General features: G+C 48.6%; 1 protein-coding gene across 2 annotated transcripts in view; it reads right to left on the reverse strand.

The window, feature by feature from the left end:
* The window catches only part of GNG4 (G protein subunit gamma 4), a 101,904-nt gene that overhangs the window by 20,253 nt on the left and 55,068 nt on the right, over window positions 1-26,583 (reverse strand). For both annotated transcript variants that reach the window (XR_004059021.1, XM_010384663.2), the window contains exons 2-3: window positions 23,979-24,090; window positions 12,477-12,585 (exon numbers count right to left, since the gene is read on the reverse strand). Coding sequence is in view for 1 of the 2 variants with exons in the window: in XM_010384663.2 (XP_010382965.1) it covers window positions 12,477-12,563 (87 nt within the window). In the remaining variant the exon portion in view is untranslated. The remainder of the gene's footprint in view (window positions 1-12,476; window positions 12,586-23,978; window positions 24,091-26,583) is intronic.

Here is a 26,583-nt window from a genome sequence, read left to right on the forward strand (position 1 = left end):
GAGTGCAATGGCGCGATCTTGGCTCACTGTAACCTCCGCCTCCTGGGTTCAAGCAATTCTTCTGCCTCAGCCTCCCTGAGGAGCTGGGATTACAGGTGCCTGCCATCATGCCCAGATAATTTTCGTACTTTTAGTAGAGACAGGGTTTCACCATGTTGGTCAGGCTGGTCTCGAACTCCTGACCTCAGGTGATCCGCCCGCCTCGGCCTCCCAAAGTGCTGGGATTACAAGTGTGAGCACCGTGCCCGGCCTAAATAAATTTTTAAAAGACAGGGTCTCACTCTGTGACCCAGGCTGGAGTGCAGTGGCGCATTCTCGGCTCTCTGCAACCTCGACCTCCCAGGTTTAGGTGATCCTCCCACATTAGCCTCTAGCTAGGACTACAGGTACATGCCACCACACCCGGCTAATTTTATCTATATCTATATCTTTTATTTTTTTGTAGAGATGGGGTTTTGCCATGTTGCCTAGGCTGGTTTTGAGCTCCTGTGCTCAGGCAAATCTGCCTTGGCCTCCCGAAGTGCTGGAATTACAGGCGTGAGCCACTGTGCCGGCCTTAAAATATTCTATAATACTACAATAGAAAATTGGGTAAAGGGTAGGAATAGCCAATTAGCAAAAGAAGAATTTAACATACAAAATTAGTTTAATTCCAGTAACAGTCAATGAAATGTGTTTCATTGAAACATTTTCAATGAAACGAGGCATCAGCAATCAAGAGATGGTATGACATAAAGGTTGAGAGCGAAGGCTCTGGAGACACACTCCCTGATTTCCTATCCCTGGGCTCTCACCACTTTCCAGCTGCTGAATTTTAGGCTAGTTAATTAATCTTTATAGACCTCAGTTTCCTCCTTTATATAATGGAGTACCCACTTCATTGGACTGCTATGAGAATTGAGTGAATTTAATGTGACTTGTTCAGAACAGCACACAGTAAGCACTCAGTAAGTGTTGGCTACTATTATCATTATCTGTTAAATTGGTATGGCATAATGAATGGCGTTTTGGGGGAGAATGTGGGAAAACAGCCATACATGACTGATAAAAATATAAATTGGTATCCCTTTCCATAGGGAAATTTGATATTGATTCAAACACTTTCTTGTGTATACAGTCATGTGTTGCTTAATGACGGGGATATGTTCTGAGAAATGGCTTGTTAGGTGATTTCATCATCGTAAGAACACCTCAAGAGTGTACTTCCGCAGACCTAGATGGTCTCTCCGATTACACACTAGGGTGTAGCCTATAGATTACAGGGTATAGCCTACTGCTCCTAAGCTACAAACTTTGGAAATGTTAATTAATTATTTTGAGACAGGCTCTCACTCTCTCATCCAGGCTGGAGTGCAGTGGCATGATCAGGGCTCACTGCAGCCTCGAACTCCTGGGCTCAAGTGATCTTTCTGCCTCAGCCTCCCAAGTAGCTGGGACTACAGTTGTGCACCACATCCAGCTTACTTTTTTGAATTTTTAGTAGAGACAGGGTCTCACTCTGTTGCCCAGCCTGGTCTCAAACTCCTGAGCTCAAGTGATCCTCCTGCCTTGGTCTCCCAAAGTGCTGGGATTGCAGGAATGTGACTGTACTGAACACTGTGGGCAACTGTCACACAACGGTAAGTATCTTGTGTATCTAAACATATCTAAACATAGAAAAGGTACGGTAGAAATACAGTACTAGAATATCTTCTTTTTTTTTTTCTTTTTGTTTCTTTTTTTTGAGACGGAGTCTCACTCTGTCGCCCAGGCTGGAGTGCAGTGGCGCCATCTTGGCTCACTGTAGCCTCTGCCTCCCTAGTTCAAGCGATTCTCCTGCCTCAGCCTCCCGAGTAGCTGGAATTACAAGCCTGTGCCACCATGCCTGGCCAATTTTTGTATTTCTAGTAGAGACGGGCTTTCACCATGTTGTCCAGGCTAGCCTTGAACTCCTGACCTCAGGTGGTCCTCCCATCTTGGCCTCTCAAAGTGTTAAGATTAAGTACTTGCTTATTTTTAAAATTTTTGAAAAATGCTGACAAGTATAAAGAGGATAATTGGAATGATCTATAACCACTACCTTTTGATGTTTTTCCATCTATATTTGTTTTACATTTATTATAAAACTGGGGCCATAATGTACATTTATTGTTTTTTTATAACCTGGTTTATCACTGAACAGTATATTGTGATCATATATCCAGGCCAGGAAATATTCTCCTAAAATGTCATTTTTAATATCTATTTCCCCCCGATGTACAGTAATTTATTTAACCAGTCTCCTATCCTTAGACATTTCAGTTATTTCCAAGTGTGAGACTTTTTTTATTTTTCCTTTTTTTTTTTTGAGACGGAGTCTCAACCTGTGGGAGCGGGAGATCGCGCCACTGCACTCCGGCCTGGGCAACAGAGAGAGAGAGACTCCATCTCAAAAAACAGCAAGAACAGCAACAATAAAAACAAGTACCATTTTAATGAACAGAGAAGTAGTATTATTTTCAAAACAAGCATTAAAGGCCCCTGAAAAGGATATGACTTTTTCACATTCTCACTTCAACCCACCAGATGTTCTGCTTCTTTGTTGGAAGCGCTTTAAGTAAGCTGCATGCTTAGAGATGTGTTCAACTCACTCTCGTTAATTTATGGTTTGAAAGAAATTATCAATGGAATAAGGAGAGTATATACAAGAAATATCTTGAAGACTTGTAAATTCAACTGTTGTGTCCTTGCATTTCCAGACTAAAGTATTTTTTTGATTATTGGTTCTCCTTTCTTTTAAGCATCAGATTATACCCTTTTAAAAAGTAGCTCTTTCTCTTTTTCTGTTTTCTCCAAATTTCTTAGTTTTTATGAAGGAAGATTGTTAATAACTGCCAGTATCTGTCACGACACAATCCTTTCTTTCTTTTCTTTTTTGAGATGGAGTCTCACGCTGTTGCCCAGGCTGGAGTGCAGTGGTGCAATCTCAGCTCACTGCAGCCTCCACCTCCTGGGTTCCAGTGATTCTCCTGCCTCAGCTTCCTGAGTAGCTGGGATTACAGGTGCCCACCACCATACGCGGCTAATTTTTGTATTTTTAGTGGAGATGGGATTTCACCACATTGACCAAGCTGGTCTCAGACTCCCAAAGTGGTGGAATTACAGGCTTGAGCCGCTGCGCCCCGCCACAATCTCTTTCCTTGGATGTCAGTATCTTTCTGCACTATTTCACTCTAAATACAGAGGGTCCCTGATGTACGATGGTCTGGCTGAATGATTTTTTTCAAATTGACAGTGGCAGAAAGCAATATGCATTCAGTACGCTCCTCCACTTACCAGGGGAGATCACATCCACATAAACCCATCGTTAAGTAGAAAATATCGTAAGTTGAACTTTCAATTTATAATAGGTTTATTGAGAGGTAGCCCCATTGTAAGTCAAGGGCCATCTGTAGCCAGTTCTCCTGCATTTCTTGGGCTTCAACTTTGCGTGCATCCATCGCCTGAAATTCCTCTCTTCCTGCACTCATGTTTTCACTAGTCTGTAGAACGCAGGCCCAACAATATATTGATCTGTCAACACTCAGCAAATAAAGCTTGTGCTTGCAAAGTTAACCTCAGCCTAAGGGCAGCCCTTGTAGGAACTGTGAGCACACCCACCCCACGGATGTTGAAATTATCTACCAGAGCAAACGAGACTGGGCAGAATGTTCCTTGGCCAGTTTTCCTTGGCCATTCCATCAGTTCCTCCTAGTCCCTGGCTGAGAGTTGGGCTTGCTCGAGGATGTCTGTCCACCCCAGAGCCGCTTGAGTCACAGACGTAGGATTGACCCAATGTCAGCAACTTCCCTTTCCTCTGGGGCAGGAGAATCAGGGCACCCTGAGGGATGGCACGTGGAAGGCAGCGTGGAAGCCCACCTGGGAGCACTGCGCTTCACCCTTGGGAGAACGACTTCTCAGTGGCTGAACTCTGCATTGTGGCTGCGCAGGCTGGCTTCAGGAACTGTTTTCTCCAGCGAGGCCTCTTACACTCTGCTCAGCTCTAACCTGCCACAATCCCTTGTCAGATTTTCTCTATTTAGTGATCAATGTCATATATGTACTTTTTTTTTTTTTGAGACGGAGTCTCACTCTGTTGCCAGGCTGGGGTGCAGTGGCATGATCTGGGCTCACTGAAACCTCTGCCTCCCGGATTCAAGCAATTCCCCTGCCTCAGCCTCCCGAGTAGCTGGGACTACAGACGTGTGCCACCATGCCTGGCTAATTTTTTTTTGTATTTTAGTAGAGAGAGGTTTCACCATGTTGGCCAGGCTGGTCTCGATCTCCTGACCTCGTGATCTGCCCGCCTCGGCCTCCCAAAGTGCTGGGATTACAGGCGTGAGCCACCGCACCCGACCATATACATACTTTTCTAATAGAGTTTTAGATTGTTTGAACTTCTGATGGGTGAGAAAAAGAATAAGGCTATGATGGTATTCTTTCCCTGGGAACCCATATGGTTTCCAAAATTTGTCTTTCATGTGCTCTTTCTTTTTTAGAAACCTGGGTATTATTTTCCAAGCTTTATGCTTTTTGTGAGGCTATACAGGTTCCATGGTGAATCCTCCTCATGCCGGTGACAACCTGGAGAACATTACTTGTTTTAGCTGCTGATAAGAGTTTGCAAAGAACACACATCTTTGTTGGGAAATGCTTTGATGTGCTTCTAGGCAAAATGGAGAAGAGTCCCACGGAGTGCGGGTGGTAATTTGGGAGAAGGGCCAAGCAGCAGGGGATTCTCGATAAACATTAAATGAATGGAGGCAGTGAGGAGGTCTCTGAACCACACTGTGTGTGGGTTTAAGGTCTTGCTATGGGCTTTGTGGTGTAAAGCCTCAATCTATATCCCCTACTAAAAAAAAAAAGTCTATATTTGCACTTGAGCTTTTGTGCAAATGGGGACAAAGAGAACGTCAAGACGATAATGAATATTACAGCTACATTTTTCCTCCACGAATCGTGCAGACCTCTCTGAATTGGCACTATTACTCTTTCTTACTTTTGCAACCCCGTAACTGCTTAATGCAGTTATATTTTCCTTTCTCTTCCCAATGACAGATCTCCCCTTTATTTTCCTGGGCGGCAAATGCCTTCTTTTCCTTCCTTCCTCCTTAGAAACTCTTCTGAGCACAGTAAGCTACAGAGCCTGGCGAGGGCCCTATGGTTGGCTACACACCATGCCATCCTGGGGGCTCCCTTTTGGTTTCCTGCTGGTACCTGCCCTCGCCTGGGATGTCCTCTCTGGGTTCCCATCTGCCGTGCTCTCACCTGGGAGCCAGCTCTGTGGGCCTAGGCATTGCCATAATTCCTCTCATGGACCCTCCAGCTGGTTCCCATGCAGCCTGCCCCCCCATCGTGTGCACATTCACCCACTCCGCATTCTCACCATGCGGTCAGTATGGGCCTAGCCTTCTCTTCTTCCTTGGAAAATCCATCTCAGTGTTTTCTTTCTTTTTTTTTTTTTTTAGACGCAGTCTTGCTCTGTCGCCCAGGCTGGAGTGCAGTGGCGGGACCTCAGCTCACTGCAACCTCCGCCTCCCAGGTTCGAGCAATTCTCCTGCCTCAGCCTCCCAAGTAGCTGGGGCTACAGGCACGTGCCAGCACGCCCAGTTAAGTTTTGTATTTTTAGTAGAGATGGGGTTTCCCTATGTTGGTCAGGCTGGTCTCAAACACCAGCTGGGTGTGGTGGCTCACGCCTATAATCCAGCACTTTGGGAGGCTAGGGCGGGTGGATCACGAGGTCAGGAGTATGAGACCAGCCTGACCAATATAGTGAAACCCCATCTCAGTGTTGTCATCTGGCCCTGGTGTTTCTGACATGGTGTGTGCAAGTTCAGTGGATTCTAAAAACTGCTCCTCTCCTCCTTCCCCAGGGCTGCCCTCTGTCATTTCCTGTCCAGGCTCCCTCTTTCCTTCCTCCTCTCTGGCAGTAACCTTGCACCCATCCCAGAAAGGCCATTGCCTTTCCCTGGTGACTTCCTCTTTCTTCCCTCCTCAAGGTCCTTGACGAGGTCATCGGGAGTGTCCTTGATAGCTCCCCTTTCTTTCCACATTCTTATAGTCTGGCTGATACCAAGATGCACCTTTTTTTTTGGTCAAACATTGCATCACATAGATTTTTCTGCAAAGTCACACTATGCCCAGAAACCGGGGATGTCTAGGGCTGAAAACCATGTGTGAGCTTCACACTCATTAGGGTGACTGTTACTAAAAAACAGACATCACTAGATCATCAGGGAAATACAAATTAAAGCTACAGCAAGATATCATGTCAAACCTGTTAGGATGGCAATTATCAAAAATACACAAGATAACAAGTGTTGCTGAGTTTGGAGGAAAGGGAACCCTGGTATGCCATTGGTGGGAATTAAATTAGTACAGCCATTTTGGAAAACAGTGTGGATGTTTTTCAAAAATTAAAAATAGAACTACCATAGGATCCAGCAATCCCACTACTAGGTATATAACCCGAGGATATGAAAGCAGTATGTCAAAGAAAGATCTGTGCTTCTGTGTTCATTGCAGCATTAGTCAAAATAACCAAGTTATGGAATCAGCCTGTCTAACAACGAATGAATGGATAAAGAAAATGTGGTATATTTACACAACGGAATACTACCGAGCCCCAAAAAAGAAGGAAATCTTGTTATTTGAGAAAATATGGGTAACCCTGAAGGATATGATATTAAATGAAATAAGCCATGCACAGGACAAATACTGTATGATCTCACTTATATGTGGAGTGTAAAAAAGTCAAACTTATAGAAATAGAGAGCAAAATGGTGGCTACCTGAGGCTGTGGAGTGGTGAGATTAGAGAGACATTGGTCAAAGGACACGAAGTTTCAGGGCTGGCTGCTGTGGCTTAGGCCTGTAATCCCAGCACTTTGGAAGGCTGAGGCGGGAGGATCACCTGAGACCAGGAGTTCAAGACCAGCCTGGCCAACATGGCGAAACCCCGTCTCTACTAATAATACAAAAATTAGCTGGATGTGGTGGTGCACACTTGTAATCCCAGCTACTCAGGAGGCTGAGGCAGGAGAATTGCTTGAACCCAGGATGCAGGGCTTGCAGTCAGCCAAGATCACGCCATTGCACTCCAGCCTGGGTGACAGAGCAAGACTCCATCACAGAAAAAGAAAAGAAAAGAAAAGAAAATTCAGCTAGAAGAAATAAATTAAAGAGATTTATTGCACATCATGGTAACTACAATTAATAACAATGTATTGTATACTTGAAAATTGCTAAGAGAATAGGTTTTAAGTGTCCTCACCACAAAAAACTAAGTATTTGAGAGAATACATATGTTAAACGGCTTGACTTAGCCATTCCACAATGTATGCCTATGTCAAAAACTTCATGTTGTACACCATAAATATATACCATCCCCCTTGGTACTGTCGTCGTGATAGTGAGTGACTTTAATTTTTACTTGTCAATTAAAGTAAATACATTAATTAAAAAAAAAAAAAAAACCAAGTGCTGGTCAGGATGTAGAGAAACTGGAATTCCTATGCACTGCTGGTAATGATGTGAAGTGATGAAGCCTCTGTGTAAACAGTGTGACAGTTCCTCCAAAGGTTGGACATAAGGCCGGGTGCAGTGGTTCACGCCTGTAATCCCAGCACTTTGGGAGGCCAAGGCAGGTGGATCACCTGAGGTCAGGAGTTCGAGAGCAGCCTGGCCAACATTTGGTAAAACCCTGTCTCTACTAAAAACAAAAATTAGCTGGGTGTAATGGTGCATGCCTATAATCCCAGCTACTTGGGAAGCTGAGGCAGGAGAACTGCTTGAACCCAGGAGGCAGAGGTTGCAGTGAGCTGAGATCATGCCACTGCCCTCCAGCCCAGGCAACAGAGTGAGACTGTCTCTCAAAAAAAAAAAAAAAAAAAAGGCAAAAAGGTTGAACATAGAGTTACCATATGATCTAGCAATTCCACTCGTGGGTACCCAAAAGAACCAAAGTATAGACTCCAGGCCAGGAGTGGTGGCTCATGCCTGTAATCCCAGCACTTTGGGAGGCCGAGGTGGGCGGATCACAAGGTTAGGAGATCGAGACCACCATCCGGGCTTACACGGGGAAACTCCGTCTCTATTAAAAATACAAAAACAAAATTAGTCGGGTATGGTGGTGGGTGCCTGTAGTCCCAGCTACTGGGAAGGCTGAGGCAGGAGAATGGCGTGAACCTGGGAGGCGGAGCTTGCAGTGAGGCGAGATCATGCCACTGCACTCCAGCCTGGGCGACAGAGCGAGACTCCATCTCAAACAACAACAACAACAAACAAAGACTCCAACAGATACTTGCATACCCATGTTTATAACAGCATTATTTACAATAGTCCAGAGGTGGAGATAACCCAAGTGTCCATCAATGGATGAATGGATAAACAAAATGTGGTCTATCCATGCAGTGGAATACAACTCAGCCCTGAAAAGGAATGATGTTCTGATACAGGCTACAACATAGATGGATCTTGAGGACAATAAGTTAAGTGAAATAAGACAGGAACAAAAGGACAAATACTGTGTGATCCCACTTATATGAGATACCTAGCGCAGTCAGATTCATAGAGGAAGAAAGTAGAATGGTGGTCACCAGGGATGGGCAGGGCAAATGGGGAGTTGGCACTGAATGGGTACAGAGTTTCTGTGTGGGAACATGAGAAGGTTCTGGAGATGGATGGTGGTGATGGTTGCACAATATTGTGAATGCACCTAATACTGCTGAATTGAATTGTACATTTAAAAATGGTTAAAAATGATAAATTGCACATTATATATTAATGTTCAAGGTTGTCCAAGCAAGAAAAACAACAACAAAAACCACCCATGTGTGCTCATGCATCTCTGGCACAGATGCGGTTCCCAGGTTCAGCTCTCTCCTCAGGCGGCCATGGCATTTTCTCTTCAATAACAACATTCTGTTTCCACCAACTCTGCTTCTGAACTGAATCTGACACAGCTGTCACTGGCCTACTCCCTGGAATTACCACAGGATCTGAATTAGCCTCTGGCAGGCCTTCTGAGGAATCTTGCATCCATGCTTCCATTACAGTCAGCACAGCAACACGGCGACCTATCCCGGTTTTTTTTTTTTTTGAGACAGGGTCTTGCTCTGTTGTCCATGCTGAAGTGCAGTGGCACAATCTTGGCTCACTGCAACCTCCGCCTCCTGGGTTTAAGGGATTCTTCTGCCTCAGCCTCCCAAGTAGCTGGGATTATAAGTACACGCCACCACACCTGGCTAATTTTTGTATTTTTTAGTAGAGATGCGGTTTCACCATGTTGGCTAGGCTAGTCTCGAATTTCTGACCTCAGGTGATTCACCTGCCTCGACCTTCCAAAGTGCTGGGATTACAGGCGTGAGCCACCGTGTCTGGGCTGCCTATCCCTTTGATTGAATACCACCTGAGTAGCTGATACGGTTTGGATCTGTGTCCCTGCTCAAATCTTAATGTGGAATTGTAATCCCCAGTGTTGAAGGTAGGGCGTGGTGGGAAGTGATTGAACACGGGGATGGTTCCTCATGAAGGGTTTAAAACCATCCCCCTTGGTACTGTTGTCATAATAGTGAGTGAGTTCTCAAGAGCGCTGGTTGTTTAAAAGTGTGTAGCACTTTGGGAGGCCGAGGCGGGCGGATCATGAGGTCAGGAGATCAAGACCATCCTGGCTAACACGGTGAAACCCCATCTCTACCAAAAATATAAAAAATTGGCCAGGCGTGGTGGCAGGCGCCTGTAGGCCCAGCTACTCGGGAGGCTGATTCAGGAGAATGGCGTGAACCCGGAAAGCAGAGCTTGCAGTGAGCCGAGATCCAGCCACTGCACTCCAGCCTGGGCGAAAGAGCAAGACTCCGTCTCGGGAAAAAAAAAAAAAAAAAGAAAGAAAAAAAGTGTGGGCCGGGCGCGGTGGCTCAAGCCTGTAATCCCAGCACTTTGGGAGGCCGAGACGGGCGGATCACGAGGTCAGGAGATCGAGACCATCCTGGCTAACACGGTGAAACCCCGTCTCTACTAAAAAATACAAAAAAATTAGCCGGGCGAGGTGGCGGGCGCCTGTAGTCCCAGCTACTCGGGAGGCTGAGGCAGGAGAATGGCGTAAACCCGGGAGGCGGAGCTTGCAGTGAGCTGAGATCCAGCCACTGCACTCCAGCCTGGGCGACAGAGCGAGACTCCGTCTCAAAAACAAAAAAACAAAAACAAAAACAAAAACAAAGTGTGTAGTGCCCCCCGCTTCTCTCTCTTTCTCCTGCTATGTAAGATGTGCCTGCTCACCCTTCACCTTCTGCCATGATTGTAAGTTTCCTGAGGCCTCCCCACCCTCCACCCCAAGAAGCCAAGCAGATGCCGGCATCGTGCCTGCTGGACCACCTGTGGAACCATGGGCCAGTTACACTTCTTCATAAACTACCCAGTCTCAGGTGTGTCTTCACGGCAATGTGAGAACGAACTTATACAGTAACTCATTTGTCTTTAACTTTCCTCCTTCTTTCAGTGACAGCATGTGTGCCTAAGTGACTCTTGAAGAAGCGTTCATTCGTGAGGACACCCGGTCCCCATAGGGGCTCCTGGGGTGATGTTTGTGGCAGGTGAAGATGCTATTGCAGAATTTATTTTCCTTGCCAGAAGAGAACGCCCGGGCAAAACAGAATTGCCTTATAGCCCAAACTGGGACCCACTGTCTTTTCAGGCCTCTGGCCACGGGGCTTGACAGTTGGATTCTAACTTCTCTCTCCCTAGTGCCTCCCACGTTTACTCTCCATGTTCTGTTGCTTTTCTTGGTGTGTTTGCCTCCCTGATCCCATCTTTGCTGTCTGCTCCACACTGTACCCGATTTCTGCCCCTCCTTGCCTCTCCTAATTACTCAGAGCTTCAACTACCTCCTCGCCTCTGACAACTCCGTCTATTGCTGACAGGTCGGTGCACCTCAAACACCTGTCACCTCATGGCTCCGGCTTCTGCACCTGTGTGCATGGCACCCTCCTCCCATAGCTCTCTTTCCAGCACAACCTGCAGCTCTTCCAGCTGCCCAGCTGCTCCACACGAGCGGTGATTAGCTCACACTGGCCCTTCCTCCTCCACTATCAGCTCAGAGCCAGCCACAGCTCACAACTCCGAGAAGTCTTCCCTGAGCCACACGGAGGAGACTGTCGCCTTCACATGTCTCTCCCAGGACCCTGCAAGTATAGATTAGGTGCCCAGCAACGCCTTTCACCACAGTCCTCATCCTTTTCCTGTCTGCACTGCTGGAGCACGGGATGCCTGCAACATTCATTTGAAACCTCTTTCTACGCTATTGGGACCCGCTCTGTCTTAGAATTGCTTTCTGGGTGCTAACTTTGCTCCCTCCTCTAGCCTAGAGACCAAGGACTGACATCTGATTTGCAGTTGGTATCGGTATGTATGAGATGTAGATGCTCTAGTAACACGGGTCCAGTGATACCGACTTACCTCACGCTGGATTCCTTCCTTGCTTCATATACCCTCATGTCACTTTCTGTGCATATTTTCTGCCTCCTTGGAGAGGCTGTACCCCCAGAGCTCCAGGGGAAAAAAATAACTGTCCACACAGAGGCTCCATGTGTCTGTGGCCTTGGGGAACACAAATCAGGGGTCTCACTTGGGCATCTGGGATTCAAAAAACACAGACTCCATGGCAACGGGTGACTCCTGAGGGAGGGGTCGGAGGTTGTGCCGATAGAAGGCTTCAGGAGTCGCCCATTGTCATGAATTCTGTGTTTTTTGAATCCCAGATGCCCAAGTGAGACCCCTGATTTGTGTTCCCCAAGACCACAGACACATGGAGCTTCCTGGCATCAGGCTCCTGACATCAGAGTTGGGGTTCCTTTCAACTCTATTACAGTGAACAAGCGCCATGCTCACACGCTCATTCAGAGTCACATGCTTTGCCTGGCCTCCTGCTCACCTCTGAGTGGCATCTGGAGAAGACGTGGCCTCATCTTGCCTCAATCCTCCGAGCGTGAAGAGACCTGCACTCATCAGTGAAATGAATACAGTGGGAGGTGTCTGGAGCCTTTCTTCACTTTCCCCAAAGGAATATTTGACAAACCCAGGCATGGTTCAGAGCTCCACCCTCAACAATAATCCTGTCAACATATCCGATGTTGTTGAACCTCAAAGGCACTGTATCACAGCAGAAAAGTGATTGATCTCATTGCTAAACTCTCTTTCTTGCTGATTGGCACGACAACAGAGCTAAATAGAGCTGAGATGAATTATGAGTCTATTTTTGGAGACTCCTTATGGAATTCATGCACACTGTGTGTTTTGCATCCTTTGAATCCTTGGGCACACTTAGAACTCTGAAGCAAACACTCATTTGTAAATGTTACAGCTGCCAAGGTTGGCTGGATGCTGTGCTGGGTGACGTGTTAACTCTCACAAGGCTGCTCTGGAAGCAGGAAGAATGTTTTGAGCTGAGCTTCGGGTGGAGGGTGGGACTGACGCATGCATGCTTACCTTGACCCTGTCCATACAGGCTTCCATCTTTAGCTGTTCCACAGCTTTCCTGGCTTGGGAGATGCTAGTGGTGCTGTTATTAGACATGCCCTCTTTTATTCTACTGCCCCTAGAAGTAACCAAATAAAAGGGTTAGAAGAGCTGCTTTTCCAAGGGTAGGGGACCCCACCTCCCACCACCTACAGCTTCTCTGTCCAAGACGGGGGGCATCTGGGAGCACAGGCAGCATTCGGTAGAAAAACCCCCGAGATAAGAGAAAGGAATGCCTCATTCGAGTAAGAGGAGCAAGACATGATGCTTTTGTTTGGAAAAACTTTCTCAGTCCCGGAGAGAGTGAGAAGAGAACAGAAGGTTCCAGAATGACTTCTCCATCACCCCCACCGCTGCCACCACCATCACCATCATGACCATAAGTAATGCTTGACATTTGTGTAGTGCTTTGCGAGTCATCAATCACTTTCACACACATTTGGTCATTCATTCCTCTAGCGGCCCATGGAGTTGGTGGGACAGTATTAATTTCTGTTTTGCAAAGGAACAAAGTGCAAAAATCAGAGAAATTAAACCAATAGCCAAAGGTCCTACAGCCAACATTTGTGGATCCAGAACCCAAACTCGAAGCTTCGAAGCCTAGCTGAGTGTCTCAAATGGCCTCTTCTAACAATCTATGACTCAAAACACGTTTCTAATGAATAAAATTGCTTTATTAATTTTAATTTGTTGTCCTTCCAAAAAGTTTACAGACTTTGTGTTGGGAGTTTATTTGCAACAATAAACACACACACACACACACACACACACTCTCTCTCTCTCTCTGTCACCCCATCCCAAGCATGTATTTGTTTTCTAGAGGGAGGCGGCAGAAATTCTCCCTAACCCAACACACATTGATGCCCGTGACTAAGACCACTGTAGTGCTACCTGTTTCACAGAAAGCATGTGCTACACACATCACAGTTGCCCCATCTAATAAGAATCTGCTTCAAAGGAAGCCTAAGAACTAAAGAATGAGAGCTGGGGGACAGGTCACTGTGAACAGAAACACAAGTGACACTGGCTCCCAAAGGTACAGATGAGGTGGGAGGAGGCCCTGGCTACCATCTTTTGCTTCTGTTTATATTTTATTTTGGTTTTAGGTTTTTTTTCCCACCTCACAATTGTTGGACTTTATTGTATTAATTTACTTCAGTATGTAAAGCATCAACCATACTTTCAAAGTTAAAATGATGCAAATCGATACTCTCACAGGCATCACTTTCACTGCCCATTCCAATCCTTTTCTCCCTTCCCACCTACCTCTTACGGGCAACCAATCACATTGGACTCCGGTCTATTGTTTCCTACGCTTCTTTTTTCTTTCTTTCTTTCCTTCCTTCCTTCCTTCCTTCCTTCCTTCCTTCCTTCCTTCCTTCCTTCCTTCCTTCCTTCCTCCCCATCACATTGGTGTACTTTCCTATGCTTCTTTTTTCTTTTTTCTTCTTCCTTCCCTCCCTCCCTCTCTCTCTTTCTCTCTCTCTTACTTTTCTCTTTCTCTCTTTCTCTTTCTTTCTTTCTTTCTTTTCTTTCTTTCTTTCTTTCTTTCTTTCTTTCTTTCTTTCTTTCTTTCTTTCTTTCTTTTTCTTTCTTTCTTTCTTTCTTTTCTTTCTCTCTCTCTCTTTCTGTCTCTCTTTCTCTTTCTCTCTCTCTCTCCTTCCTTCCTTCCTTCCTTCCTTCCTTCCTTCCTTCCTTCCTTCCTTCCTTCCTTCCTTCCTTCCTTCTGATGGGGTCTCACTCTGTCACCCAAGCTGTAATGCAGTGGAACAGTCACAGCTCACTGCAGCCTCGAACTCCTGGGCTCCACTGATCCTCCTGCCTCAGCCTCCTGAGTAGCGGAGACTACAGGTGTGTGCCACCATGCCTGGCTAATTAAAAACAATTTTTTTTTTTTTGTAGACTGGGCCTCACTATGTTTCCCAGGCTAGTCCTGTGTTTATTTTCATAGAAAGTAAGCAGTTACATGTGTATTTTCTTCTTTCTCCTTTCTTACACAAAAACATAATGTGTGTGTGTGTGCTTTTAAACTTTGTTTTTATATTTAACAATACATTTTAGAAAGCACCACATATCAGTTCATTGATATGCAAAAAAGATCATACTCATTCTTTCTTATAACTACATAGTACAGTACTCCATCGTGTGGATATACTGTATATTTTTCAATCCATGTATTTAGGGGCATTTACATATTCTCATATTATTGTGGGTGTATCTTCAAGGTACGTTTCTGGAATTGCTGGGTCAAAGGTAAATGCATATTTACTTTTGTGATATGTTGCTAAATTCTTTTTTTTTTTTGAGACGGAGTCTCGCTCTGTCCCCCAGGCTGGAGTGCACTGGCACAGTCTCGGCTCACTGCAAGCTCCGCCTCCCTGGTTCATGCCATTCTTCTGCCTCAGCCTCCAGAGTTGCTGGGACTACAGGCGCCCACCACCATGCCCAGCTAATTTTTTGTATTTTCAGTAGAGGTGGGGTTTCACCATGTTAGCCAGAATGGTCTCGATCTCCTGACCTCATGATTCACCCGCCTCGGCCTCCCAAAGTGCTGGGATTACAGGCGTGAGCCACCACGCCTGGCTGACATATTGCCAAATTCTGTAAGGTAACATTTTGATAATTTTTGCATCAAGATTCTTAAGTAATTTTTGAATTAAGTACTATTCTTAAGTAATAAATTAAGTCATTTAATGCTACCTTCACCTGGTTTACATATCAATGTTATACTTGCTTCATACAAAACATTTAGAACTTTTAAGAAATTTTCTATTTGGCGAGGAGGTGAGTGTGCAGGACCCACTGTCTCTGTGGGTTTTATAACATATGAACTAATTCTCTGGCCCAGATAAGGCATAATGGCGACTGCATTTGTCCAAAGGCAATTTTTGAAAGGTAAAATATTCTTGTTAGAAGACAGATCAGCCACCCAAATCAGAGTTTAATAGATGTGTGTCCTTATCTTGGTTTGGAACTTTAACTCAACAACAAGGGAAGGAGAATCACGAGAAGTTGGGAGCTTTGAAATCCGAGGAACGTCCCCCTCACCCCCTACACTGCAGAACCGTGCATGCGTTCCTGCACATGTGTTGGCATGTCCTTGGGTGTGTCTGTGTGTGCCCACGTGCCTGCCAGTGCAGGCCTTGTGCCAGTCTGTGTGTGCGTGGTCATCTTTCCATGGGTGCGTGTGCCGATGTGTCTGCGTTGCTATGTGTCTACACAAAATGAGGGAGGAGACACAGTCTAGTTCCCCACCCTTCCCAGCTGATGCAATGAAGCAAGGACCCTGATATGTTTGGATGTTTGTTCCAAATCTCATGAGGAAATGTGATTTCCAGTGTTGGAGGTGGGTCCTGGTGGGAGGTACTGGATCATGGGGCCAGATCTCTCAGGAATGGCTCAGCGCCACCCTTTGGTGATGAGTGAAAGTCACTCGGAGTTCATACAAGACCTGGTTGTTTAAAAGTGTGTGTCGCCTTCCTGCTGTCTCTCTTGCTCCCACTCTTGCTACGTGATAGTCTGGCTCCCCTGTCACCTTCTGCATGAGTGGAAGCTTCCTGAGGCCTCACTGGGAACAGATGCTGGTGCCATGCTTCCTGTACAGCCCGCAGGACCATGAGCCAATTAAACCTCTTTCCTTTATAAATTACCCAGTGTCAAGTATTCCTTTATAGCAATACAAGACAGCCTACTACAGACCCTACAGTGACTGCCTTCAAACCTTGATCCTGCTCTCCCCATTCTAGACTCCATCCCTCTTGCCCCTTGTCTTTGACTCGGACATTTAGGAGTTGGGGAGGTTGAGGGTAAGAGGAGGTAGAGTCTGGGATCAGCAGGGGTGAAGCTAAGAGGACACGGAGCAGGGCAAAGGGAGGAGGGGAGGGCTCTGCACTGTGTGTGAGGGAGTGTGTCGGTGAGTAGGAGTGTGTGAGTGTGGGGTGGGGGTGAGTGTTTGTGTGAGTGTGTGGGGTGTGAGTGTGGGACAGAAAGTATGTGTGAGGGTGTGGGTGAGTGTGGGTAAACGTGACTGTGTGAGGGTGTAGGGTGGGGTGCGTGGGATGACAGTGTGTTAGCGCACGTGAGGGTGTGAGTTGGGGTGAGTGTGTGTGTGAGGGTGGGGGTGGGCGTGTGTGTGTGAGACAGCGTGTGTGTGAGCATGTATGAGGGAGCAGGGTGGGGGTGAGTGTGTGTGTGAGGGTGGGTGAGCGTGTGTGAGGGTATAGGGTGGGAGTGAGTGTGAGTCTGTGTGAGAGAGTGTGTGGGTGAGGGGGTGGGGGTGTGTGAATATGAGGTGTGTGCGTGTGGGTGTCAGGGTGGGGGTGGGGGTGTGAGTGTGAGAGGGTGTGGGGTGGGGTGAGCGTGAGTGTAGGACGGTGTGGGGTGGGGGTGAGCGTGAGTGTGGGAAGGCGTGGGGTCGGGTGTGTGAATGTGGGGTGGGTGTGTGTGAATGTGGATGTATGTGTGAGAGTGTGGGTGTGTGTGGGTGTGTGTCAGGGTGTGGGGTGGGGGTGAGCGTGAGTGTGGGAGGGTGTGGGGTGGGGGTGAGCATGAGTGTGTTAGGGTGTGGGGTGTGGGTGAGCATGAGTGTGGGAGGGTGTGGGGTGGGGGTGAGCATGAGTGTGTCAGGGTGTGGGGTGTGGGTGAGCATGAGTGTGGGAGGGTGTGGGGTGGGGTAAGCGTGTGAGAGGGTGTGGGGTGGGGGTGAGTGTGAGTGTGGAAGAGTGTAGGGTGGGGTCAGAGTGTGGGAGGGTGTGGGGTGGGGGTGAGAGTGTGGGAGGGTGTGGGGTGGGGTGAACGTGAGTGTGGGAGGGTGTGGGGTGGGGTGAGCGTGGGAGGGTGTGAGGTGGGTTGTGTGAATGTGTGGGTTGGGTGTGTGTGAGTGCAGGTGTGTGGGTGTGTGTCAGGGTGTGTGATGTCTGTGTGTGTGAGGGTGTGTGTGCGTATTGTGTCAGGGTTTGGGGTGGGGTGAGGGTGAGTGTGGGAGAGTGTGGGGTGGGGGTGAGTGTGTGTGTGTGAGGGTGAGGGTGTGTGTGAATACAGGCATATCTGAGAGCATGTGAGATGAATGTGTGTGTGAGTGTATGGAGTGAGTGTCAGTGTGAGTGTGGGGTGAGTGTGTGTGTGTCTGGAGTGTGAGTGTGTGGGTATAAGTGTCAGTGTGTGAGTCCTTGAGGATGTGTGCGCGGGTGCACAGGTGGGGCATGTGGCAGGGAGGGTACAGCTAATGTTACTAGCGAAGCAGCAGAGCCGACCCTCAGCCCCGTCAGGCCCCTGCAGCTGCCCCGGCCTCTCTCCCTCCCAGGCGCTGTCAAGATGGCCCTGATCCCCCAGCTCTTCCTTATTCTTCCACTGTTCAACAAGAAGGGCTCATTTTCTACAGGCCCTACCCTCTCCGCCCAGGAGAGTTCTGGCTGGAGGCTTCCTGTGGGAAGGTCCCGTCAGCGTGCTATGCTTTCCTTGTTGTGTCCAGGAGATAAAATAAGAGGGTGGGGGATCCTCTGGGGGTTCCATCCCTCCATGGCCTCCCTCTCAGGCCCTCCCTCTCAGTCCACCCTCCAACCCGTGTCTGCCACCCACAGCCCAGGCCCCTGGACCTGGCCCCCAGGGGGAGCTGTGCTCTCGGACTCCAGCCTCTCCCTTGGCCCCTTCTCTGCTGCTTCCTCCTCCCCTGGCTCCATATTTAGCCTCAATAGCATGACCCAACGCCTCCACCACTGTCTCCCAAGAGCTGTCTGCTTATCTGGCCCTTCCCTCTGTCCCTAAAACCTGCCTCGGTATGGACCCAAATCCTTCCCTCTCCACACTCACTGAGGGGCTGCTCAGCGCTGCTGGAGAGACCCCCCACTAAAGTCTGCCCTTCAGACAGCCACACTCCAGCCTTTGCGAGGCCCTCAGAGCTATCTGGCAATAGGACCCCTTGCTCCAAATCATCTCCCCTCTCTTCATCCTCCTCTTCCAGTCTTCATAACTTCCTCATCACCTCTGACCTTTCCTCCTCAGCAGAGGACCTCAGCCCCTCTGTCTACACAGAATGGCCATTAGGACAGGACCCTCCTTAATGTTCCCCACCCCACCTACTCCACTCCACACCCACATCCATCTTTGCCTCCACGCAGGGCAGCAGCTCTTCCTCCACAGCAGAGGCTATAGGACACCACCCACAGTTGCCCCCGACTGGCTGCCCTGCCAGCAGGGCCCTCCTTCCTCTCCAGGGGCTGACAATGGCAGACTCACTTTCTCGTCTCCCTTGCTGTTGGGCCAGAGCACGTGTGTCAGGAACATGGCTGTGATTTGGTCAAGGATAGGCTGAGGTAAACATCCAGAGTGACTCAGCAAGTTTAGAGCGCAGGCGTATAACTCCACTTGTTATCACAGCCATATAGCTGTTACATGGGAAGGCCCATCATTTGGCTCCAAGCCACTATTGTTTGTAAAAGGTATTATTGCCCTGCTGACATTGTACAGGCACGCTGGTGGCCAGAGAAAGAGAGCCAAAACTGTCCATTTTGCAGGCAGATGGGGGGAGCCAGGGCACAGCACAGCTCAGCTCGTGCCCAGAGAGAGAAAGAGTTAAGCTGCTGACCCTGAAGGCAGGGGAGAGCCGGCCATGCAGCTGTGTGTGGGAGCTGGCTGCTGAGAGGAGCCACAGAGCCAGAACAGACAGCCGAGTCAAGGTGGACAAGTGTGAGAGAGCTAGTGTGAGTCAGCTGCTGATGAGAGACCTGCTGGATAAAACTACATTTCGCCTGCTTATGGCCCCACGAGTGTTCTTTCAGCTATCTGCCCATCCGCCCACTCCCCTCGAACCTCAGCATGGGCTGGAACCTGACCCCAAGCAGGGCATTTGGTATAGTCGTGAACCTGACAACGTGACCTCGTCCTCCTCAATGGGACACTAGGGGAAATCTGCAGGGACTCGTTGGGAGGGTTTTCCTCCCCGATGGAGGGACAAGGGGAGAAAGCTCTGTCTTTGACCACCTTGATTGAGTTGTGTTTGCAGCTGCCAGAGCCATATAACCACTGGGGAATCAACCAAGGACAGGGTCAGGAGGCTAGTGGAGAAAATGACCTGGATCCTTGAGCTGGGTGGTCCTCGGAGGTCTATTCCTGATCCTTGAGATGAGAAAACGTGCTCCTCATGGTTCAGGCCATATTTATTGGGTCATCTGTCATTTGCATCTTCTCAGCCAAGGCTAACACTTCACAGGGAGGTAGACCAATCCCCTCCCTGAGGGATCTGCCCTACACTCACCCCTCCGTCCTGTAATGTCCACGTCTCTGGGCTCTTCCTCCTTAGAATATGCAAATATATTTATGCAATTTGCACCTGACCATCTTAAAACAAGCGACAACATCAACAGTCTTACTTCCCTGCAATCTTCTGCGTTCTTGCTTAAGAAGGTGGAGAGGCTGGGTGCGGTGGCTCATGCCTGTAATTCCAGCACTTTGGGAGGCCGAGGCGGGAGGATCACTTGAGGTTAGGAGTTTGAGACCAGCCTGACCAATATGGTGAAACCCCCTCTCTACTAAAAATACAAAAATTAGTCAGGCGTGGTGGTGGGTGCCTGTAGTCCCAGCTACTTGGGAGGTTGAGACAGGAGAATTGCTTGAACCTAGAAGGCAGAGGTTGCAGTGATCCGAGATTGCAGCACTGCACTCCAGCCTGGGTGACAGAGTGAGACTCCGTCTCAAAAAAAAAAAAAAAAGAAGAAGAAGAAGGTGGAGAGGTAACAACAGATTACCATGAGAGGCCCCTCAGTAACTAAAGGAAGAGATTCTAATGTAAGGATGAAAAACCTTCTTTCGGGAGCACTGAATAAATAGGCCTGCTCCACAGTCTCTGCTCTGCCACCCTCAGCTCACCCTGATACTGTTTCTAGGACAGTCACTCTTGTTGCCCTCAGTGATCCTTAAGTGATTTCGTGTGTGGGTGTTTGTGTTTTCTCTTCCCAAGGGGCTGCTCTGGCTTCTCCCAGTGCTGTGGCCCTGCACACCTGGATGTCCGTATTTTACAATCTCCCAGGCTGATTCTGGCCTGTACCAAAGGTGGAGCACTACTGCTGGCTGTGAGCCGCTTCCACTTCGTGATTCCTTGGTGTCCACCAAATTACCTTGCACGAGACACACAGGATGTCTCATGTACCTTAGGGGCTATCTCAACCAGTCCTTTTTGAATTTTAATGTGCATATGTATCACCTGAGGATTTTAAAATGCAGATTTTGATCGAGTAGCTCTAGGGTAGGGGCTGAGATCCTGCGTTTCTAACGAGCTTTGTGAGGCTGTGGTCCACGGACCACACTTTGAGTAGCAAGGCTCCAAATCACCGACTGTTGGTATTGCAGGAGAACATGGAGGTCCAGTTCCAGTCCTCTTATTTTTCAGATAAGGAAACATATTCAAGGAGGTTAGATAACATAGTTTCCCAGAGCTCCTCAGCAGGAGAGGAAGGAAGTACTGCTCTGTTGCTGCTCCCGGCTCGTTACACCTTGGCCTAGTGGCGCTTAGGATTTCATCCCCCACACTTGGTCTGTCCTGCTCTCCTGGAACAGACTCATCCCCTGGGTGATCCTAACCTTGCTTAACCTGGGAGTGAGATGGCAGGAAGGAGCTCCTTCCCTGAGGTGGGCAAAAACCTGAGGAAATCCCTGGTGGGGGAAAAGGAAATGGCTTTTGCCAATGGCACTCAAGACAACCACATGCTTTAAAGATAGAGCCCTATGAGAAGGTTTCGGAGGCCCTGCTTCTCCTACCTGGCCAGGTGCCCCTGAGGCTCGACCTGAATAATGCCCCTGCCTTTCTGAGACTGTCTGGACGCCGTACTTCCATGGGGACTCAGGTATGTCTCCCTGCACAGACATTCATGAGCTTGCACATCTCACCTGGACCCAAGAAGAAAAAATGGAAGTAGGGACAGAGAAGAGCTGCAACAAATCTCCACACGCACACTGGCTACCGGCGACACTGGCTACCGGCGACACTGGCTACCAGGGACGCTGGCTACCGGAGACACTGGCTACCGGCGACACTGGCTACCAGGGACACTGGCTACCGGAGACACTGGCTACCAGGGACACTGGCTACCGGAGACACTGGCTACCGGCGACACTGGCTACCAGGGACACTGGCTACCGGCGACACTGGCTACCAGGGACACTGACTACCGGGGACACTGACTACTGACCACACTGTCTACCGGCAACACTGACTACTGGCCACACTGGCTACTGGCCACACTGACTGGGCTCTTGGCTTTCTAGGAGATGAGGCAAGGGGGAAAAGGGACCGCTTGCTTAGGGTTGGCCCCTGGGGCCACGTGCTCACACAGCTCTTTCTTCCCAGGTACACAGGAATGTGCTTATGCACACAGGTTGTGCCAGGGGTTTCTTGAGATGCAGCAGGGAACCTGTTGTAGGGGTCTGTGGGACCCCCAGCAGGGAAATAAAGGAAAATCTTGAGTTCCTTCAAGGGAAATTCCAAGTTAGCCGTGAGAAGTAAATAAATGACTTGATAAGCAAGAAGGTAATAGTAGCTTAAAACAATAGCCAAAGAAGCTAGAATTACGAGATGTTTGGTTTCCCTATAGAAACTGAAGATAACATCTTAACATATGTCTCTGAGTTGTTTTTCAGAAACCTGGTCCCCCACAGAATGAATCTGCTGGCACAGATACCTCAGATGAGGGGGAACTGAGGACTCAACTCTGACCGCCACTCTTGGTTCTAAATTTCTTCCTGGGCCAGGTGCAGTGACTCACGCTTGTAATCTCAGCACTTTGGGAGGCAGAGGTGGGTGGATCACTTGAGATCAGGAGTTCGAGGCCAGCCTGGCCAACATGGTGAAACCCCATATCTACTAAAAATACAAAAACAATTAGCCAGGTGGGATGGTGTGCGCCTGTAATTCCAGCTACTCGGGAGGCTGAGGCAGGAGAACTGCTTGAACCCGGGAGGCACAGGTTGCAGTGAGCCGGGATCATGCCACTGCACTCCAGCCTGGGTGACCGAATGAGACTCTATCTCTAAATTAATTAATTAATTAATTAATTTCTTCCTGTGGGGCCTGGAGGGAGTCCTGCCCACAAACCAGAGCTAACATTGTTTTTTGCTGAACCACATTTAAAACAAAGCTTCTTTTCCTTAACTAATTGCAAATCAGAAGATCTTTAAACCTATCCATGACCTGTATGCACTGGCTTCAAGATACCCGCCCTTTTCGGCCAAAATCAGTGTGTAACCACCATGTGTCGATTTTACAATCTTACTTGTAACTTCTGCTTTCCTGAAATGTACCCCCGACTTAAAAACCCTTACCTGCAAGCCACTGGTCAGGATTTGAGCATGAGCCGCCGAGTCCTCCTTCCTTGGTGCCCAGCAATTAAACACCCTCCTTTCTTCCACTGCAAAACCTCGGTGGTCTTACCACACTGGGCAAGCAGACCCCGGTTTGCTCTGTAACATTCTTTTTTTTGAGATGGAGTCTTGCTCTTTTACCGAGGCTGCGAGTGCAGTGGTGCGATCTGGGCTCACTGCAACCTCCACCTCCTGGGTTCAAGCAATTCTCCTGCCTCAGCCTCCCGAGTAGCTAGGATTACAGGTGCGTACCACCACACCTGGCTAATTTTTGTATTTTTAGTAGAGACGGGTTTCACCATGTTGGCCAGGCTGGTCTCAAACCCCTGACCTCAGGTGATCCACCCGTCTTGGCCGCCCAAAATGCTGGGATTACAGGCATGAACCCCTGCGTACGACCATGCTCTGTAATATTCTGATGGGCTGCATCTTGCAGCACACAACTCAGTAAATGCAAAGTTGGGGCTGGGAGACCAATGAAAGGTGGTTCCATCCCCAGTGCTTCTGATCTGACTTGACTCGGAGCACAGTATTTAGAATTTCTGGAAGACGGATGGCATTGTGCCTCTGCAGCCATCCTCCCTAACTATGACTTCTGTCCATGAGCGGTTGATAAGTATCTGCCAGTAGAATACTGCAGCCAGCCTTCCCGGGCAATGCCTGAAAGACAGCTATCCCTGAGCCTGAAGGGACCCAGCAGCTTAAACTGAGGATGGGGAGGGAGTGAGTGGTCGACCTCCTTTCATCCTTGCTCAACAAGGAGGCTCACCGCAATAGCGTCTCTTTTCCCACAGGGAAGCACACAGCACGGTTCCCCAGCCAAGGCCCAGCAGCCCTCGGCGATGGCTCAGTTCTCCTCCTCTGCTCCCCCAACAGGGGCGCATCCACTCACACTAGGGGATAACAGGAGGTGGTAAAAGGTTTCTAAGGGCCCCGTGTCTGCCATGGAGGGTGGGAGAAGGGGACAGGACAGTGACGACTGCTAGAAGAAAATGACACTGTGAGGACCTGGCCACCATCAAGGATCCTGAGAACTGAGTCTCACCCTGGCCCCCACACACGCTCCTGGCGAAGACACCTGCTGTCCCCCTGCCCCTGCACAGGGTAAGTCAATCTCCTTACCTGCTGAGAGGCAGCTCTGTGACAGGCCCGGGAAGGGGACAGAGGCTGGCGGCAGCAGCAGCGGTCAGTCGTCAGATGAGAGGCGAATTCAGAGCTGCTGCTTTGAGGTCACCTGAAAGCACAACCAGAGATGTGTCTAGAGGTGTGGGGACCCCCTGACATTGCTCCCAGCATCCCCATCCACCCCATCCCATGGTTCCCCTCTCCTCAAGCTCAGCAGGCTTCCCCCAAAGCCTGGGGACTCCATGTCAGACCTTGGGGAGATGGGGAGCTCAAGGCAGACAGAGAACCCTCAGATCTGACCCAGAGCAGACTGGAAACACAACTTCAGGGCCACAGGCCACCCCAGTCCTCACCAGACTGCCCCCCCAAACCTGCATGCCCAGTCGCTCTGCCACCCCCGACACGAGCAGCCCCAGCTCCTGCCAAACCTCTGCCAAATGGAAACAGGTCATGTGTTTTCTTCTTATAAAAATATATACCTGGCTGGGCGTGGTGGCTCATGCCTGTAATCTCAGCATTTTGGGAGGCCCAGGTGGGCAGATCAACTGAGGTGGGGAGTTCGAGGCCAGTCTGACAAACATGGAGAAACCCCGTCTCTACCAAAAATACAAAATTAGTCAGGTGTGGTGGCACACGCCTGTAATCCCAGCTAGTTGGGAAACTGAGGCAGGAGAATCATTTGAACCCGGGAGGCAGAGGTTGCGGTGAGCCGAGATCACGCCATTGCACCCCAGCCTGGGCAACAAGAGCAAAATACAAAACAAAACAAAAAAAAACCCCACCTGTTATCAAAAAATGTGCAGATAAAGAAAATTACAACAAAGAAAGTAAAGACCAATGATAATACCTTTTCCCAGAGATAACTATGGTTAGCCTGTTGATGCATAGTATATTTACATGCATTATAAATTTGATTTCAACCAAAGGACATTTAGCACAGAAGAGATCAGATAACTTGAAAGTTCTCTTTTTTTATATTTATTTTTCAAGATAGGGTCTCGCTTTGTTGCCCAGGTTGGAGTGCAGTGGTACAATCACAGCTTACTGTTGCCTTGAACTTCTGGGCTCAAACAGTCCTCCCACCTGAGCCTCCCGAGTAGCTGGGACTACAGGCGTCCACTACCATGCCTGGCTAATTTTTACTTTTCTTTTTCTTTTTTTGTAGAGATGGAGTCTTGCCCAGGCGGATCTTGAACTCCTAGGCTCAAGTGATCCTCCCACCTACGGCCTCCCAAAGTACTGGGATTATAGCCATGAGCCACTGTGCCTGGCCTTTGAAATGCTTCTTACAGCCCATTCAAGGACTGTCCTTCTCCAGGACAGTCTCTCTAGGATGGCTGACTCTGGGGTAATGAGTTCATTCCCCAAGGGTTTACCCAGTGCTCTGCCCTACAGCATCCATCTCTGAGGGATCCTAATGAACTTGGAGCAAAGCTAAAAGCCTGGCAAGAATAAGCTGACAGACCTGTTTGCTCCCCTGGCTAAAATGGAATCCGAATTCATTTTGGCTTCAACTTCAGGGGAGATGGTTTGAAGTTGTGTTTGGTGCATTTTTCTCAGCCTGTGCTATGGTCTGAATGTTTATGTCCCCCGCCAAATTTCTATTTTGAAATCCAAAGCCCCAAGGTGACGCTATTAGGAGGTGGGACCTCTGAGAGGTGGTTAAGTCATGTGGATGGAGCTCTTATGAATGGGACTCGTGACCTTGTAAAGAGCTCTGACAGAGATCCAGGAATGCTTCATGTTTTAGCTTTTTTTTTTTTTTTTTTTTTTAATTTGTTTGATTTGTGTGTGTGTGTGTGTGTGTGTGTGTGTGTGTGTGTATTTTTTTTTTTCTATTGCCCAGCCTGGAGTACAGTGGTGCGATCTCAGCTCACTGCAACTTCCGCCTCCCAGATTCAAGTGATTCTCCTGTCTCAGCCTCCCAAGTAGATGGCATTACAGGTGCCCGCCAACACGCCTGACTAATGTCTTTTTTCTATTTTTGTAGAGACAGGGTTTCACCATGTTGGCCAGGCTAATCTTGAACTCCTGACCTCAGGTGGTGATCCACCCACCTCCCAAAGTGCTGGGATTACAGGCGTGAACCACTGCACCCGGCCTTGGTTTTGTATTTTAATCTAACAGTGCTTCTTATACTTTTCCACCACATTCTGGGGAAAACAGACCCACCGAGGCAGCTGGCTTCCCTGACTCTGGCTACCCAAGGCCCCACCCAGAGGGCTGAGGTGCTGGATCCAGGCAGAGCACCTGTAGGCTGCACCCTAGACTCCTCAGCCCACTGTGGGGAAGCCGTTCTCTACCATCGTTTCCCCAAATTTGGTTGGGATCAGAATCCTCTGGGAATGTAATGAGACTAAGGCCCTGCTCTACCCACCTCCATGACCTTAGAGTTCTGTCTTAGCTCTCTTGAGGATTCTGATAAAACCACTGCTCTATCGGCAACCAGAGCTTCTCAGACTCTGCTGTACATCTGAACCACTGGGGGGGACTTTTAAGGATCCTGATTCCAGCTGGGTGCAGTGACTCATGCCTGTAAGCCCAGTGCTTTGGGAGGCTGCAGCAGACGGATTGTTTGAGCCCAGGAGTCCAAGACCAGTCT

The sequence above is a fragment of the Rhinopithecus roxellana genome, chromosome 8 (genome assembly GCF_007565055.1).
Source record: "Rhinopithecus roxellana isolate Shanxi Qingling chromosome 8, ASM756505v1, whole genome shotgun sequence".
Taxonomy (NCBI): Eukaryota; Metazoa; Chordata; class Mammalia; order Primates; family Cercopithecidae; genus Rhinopithecus; species Rhinopithecus roxellana.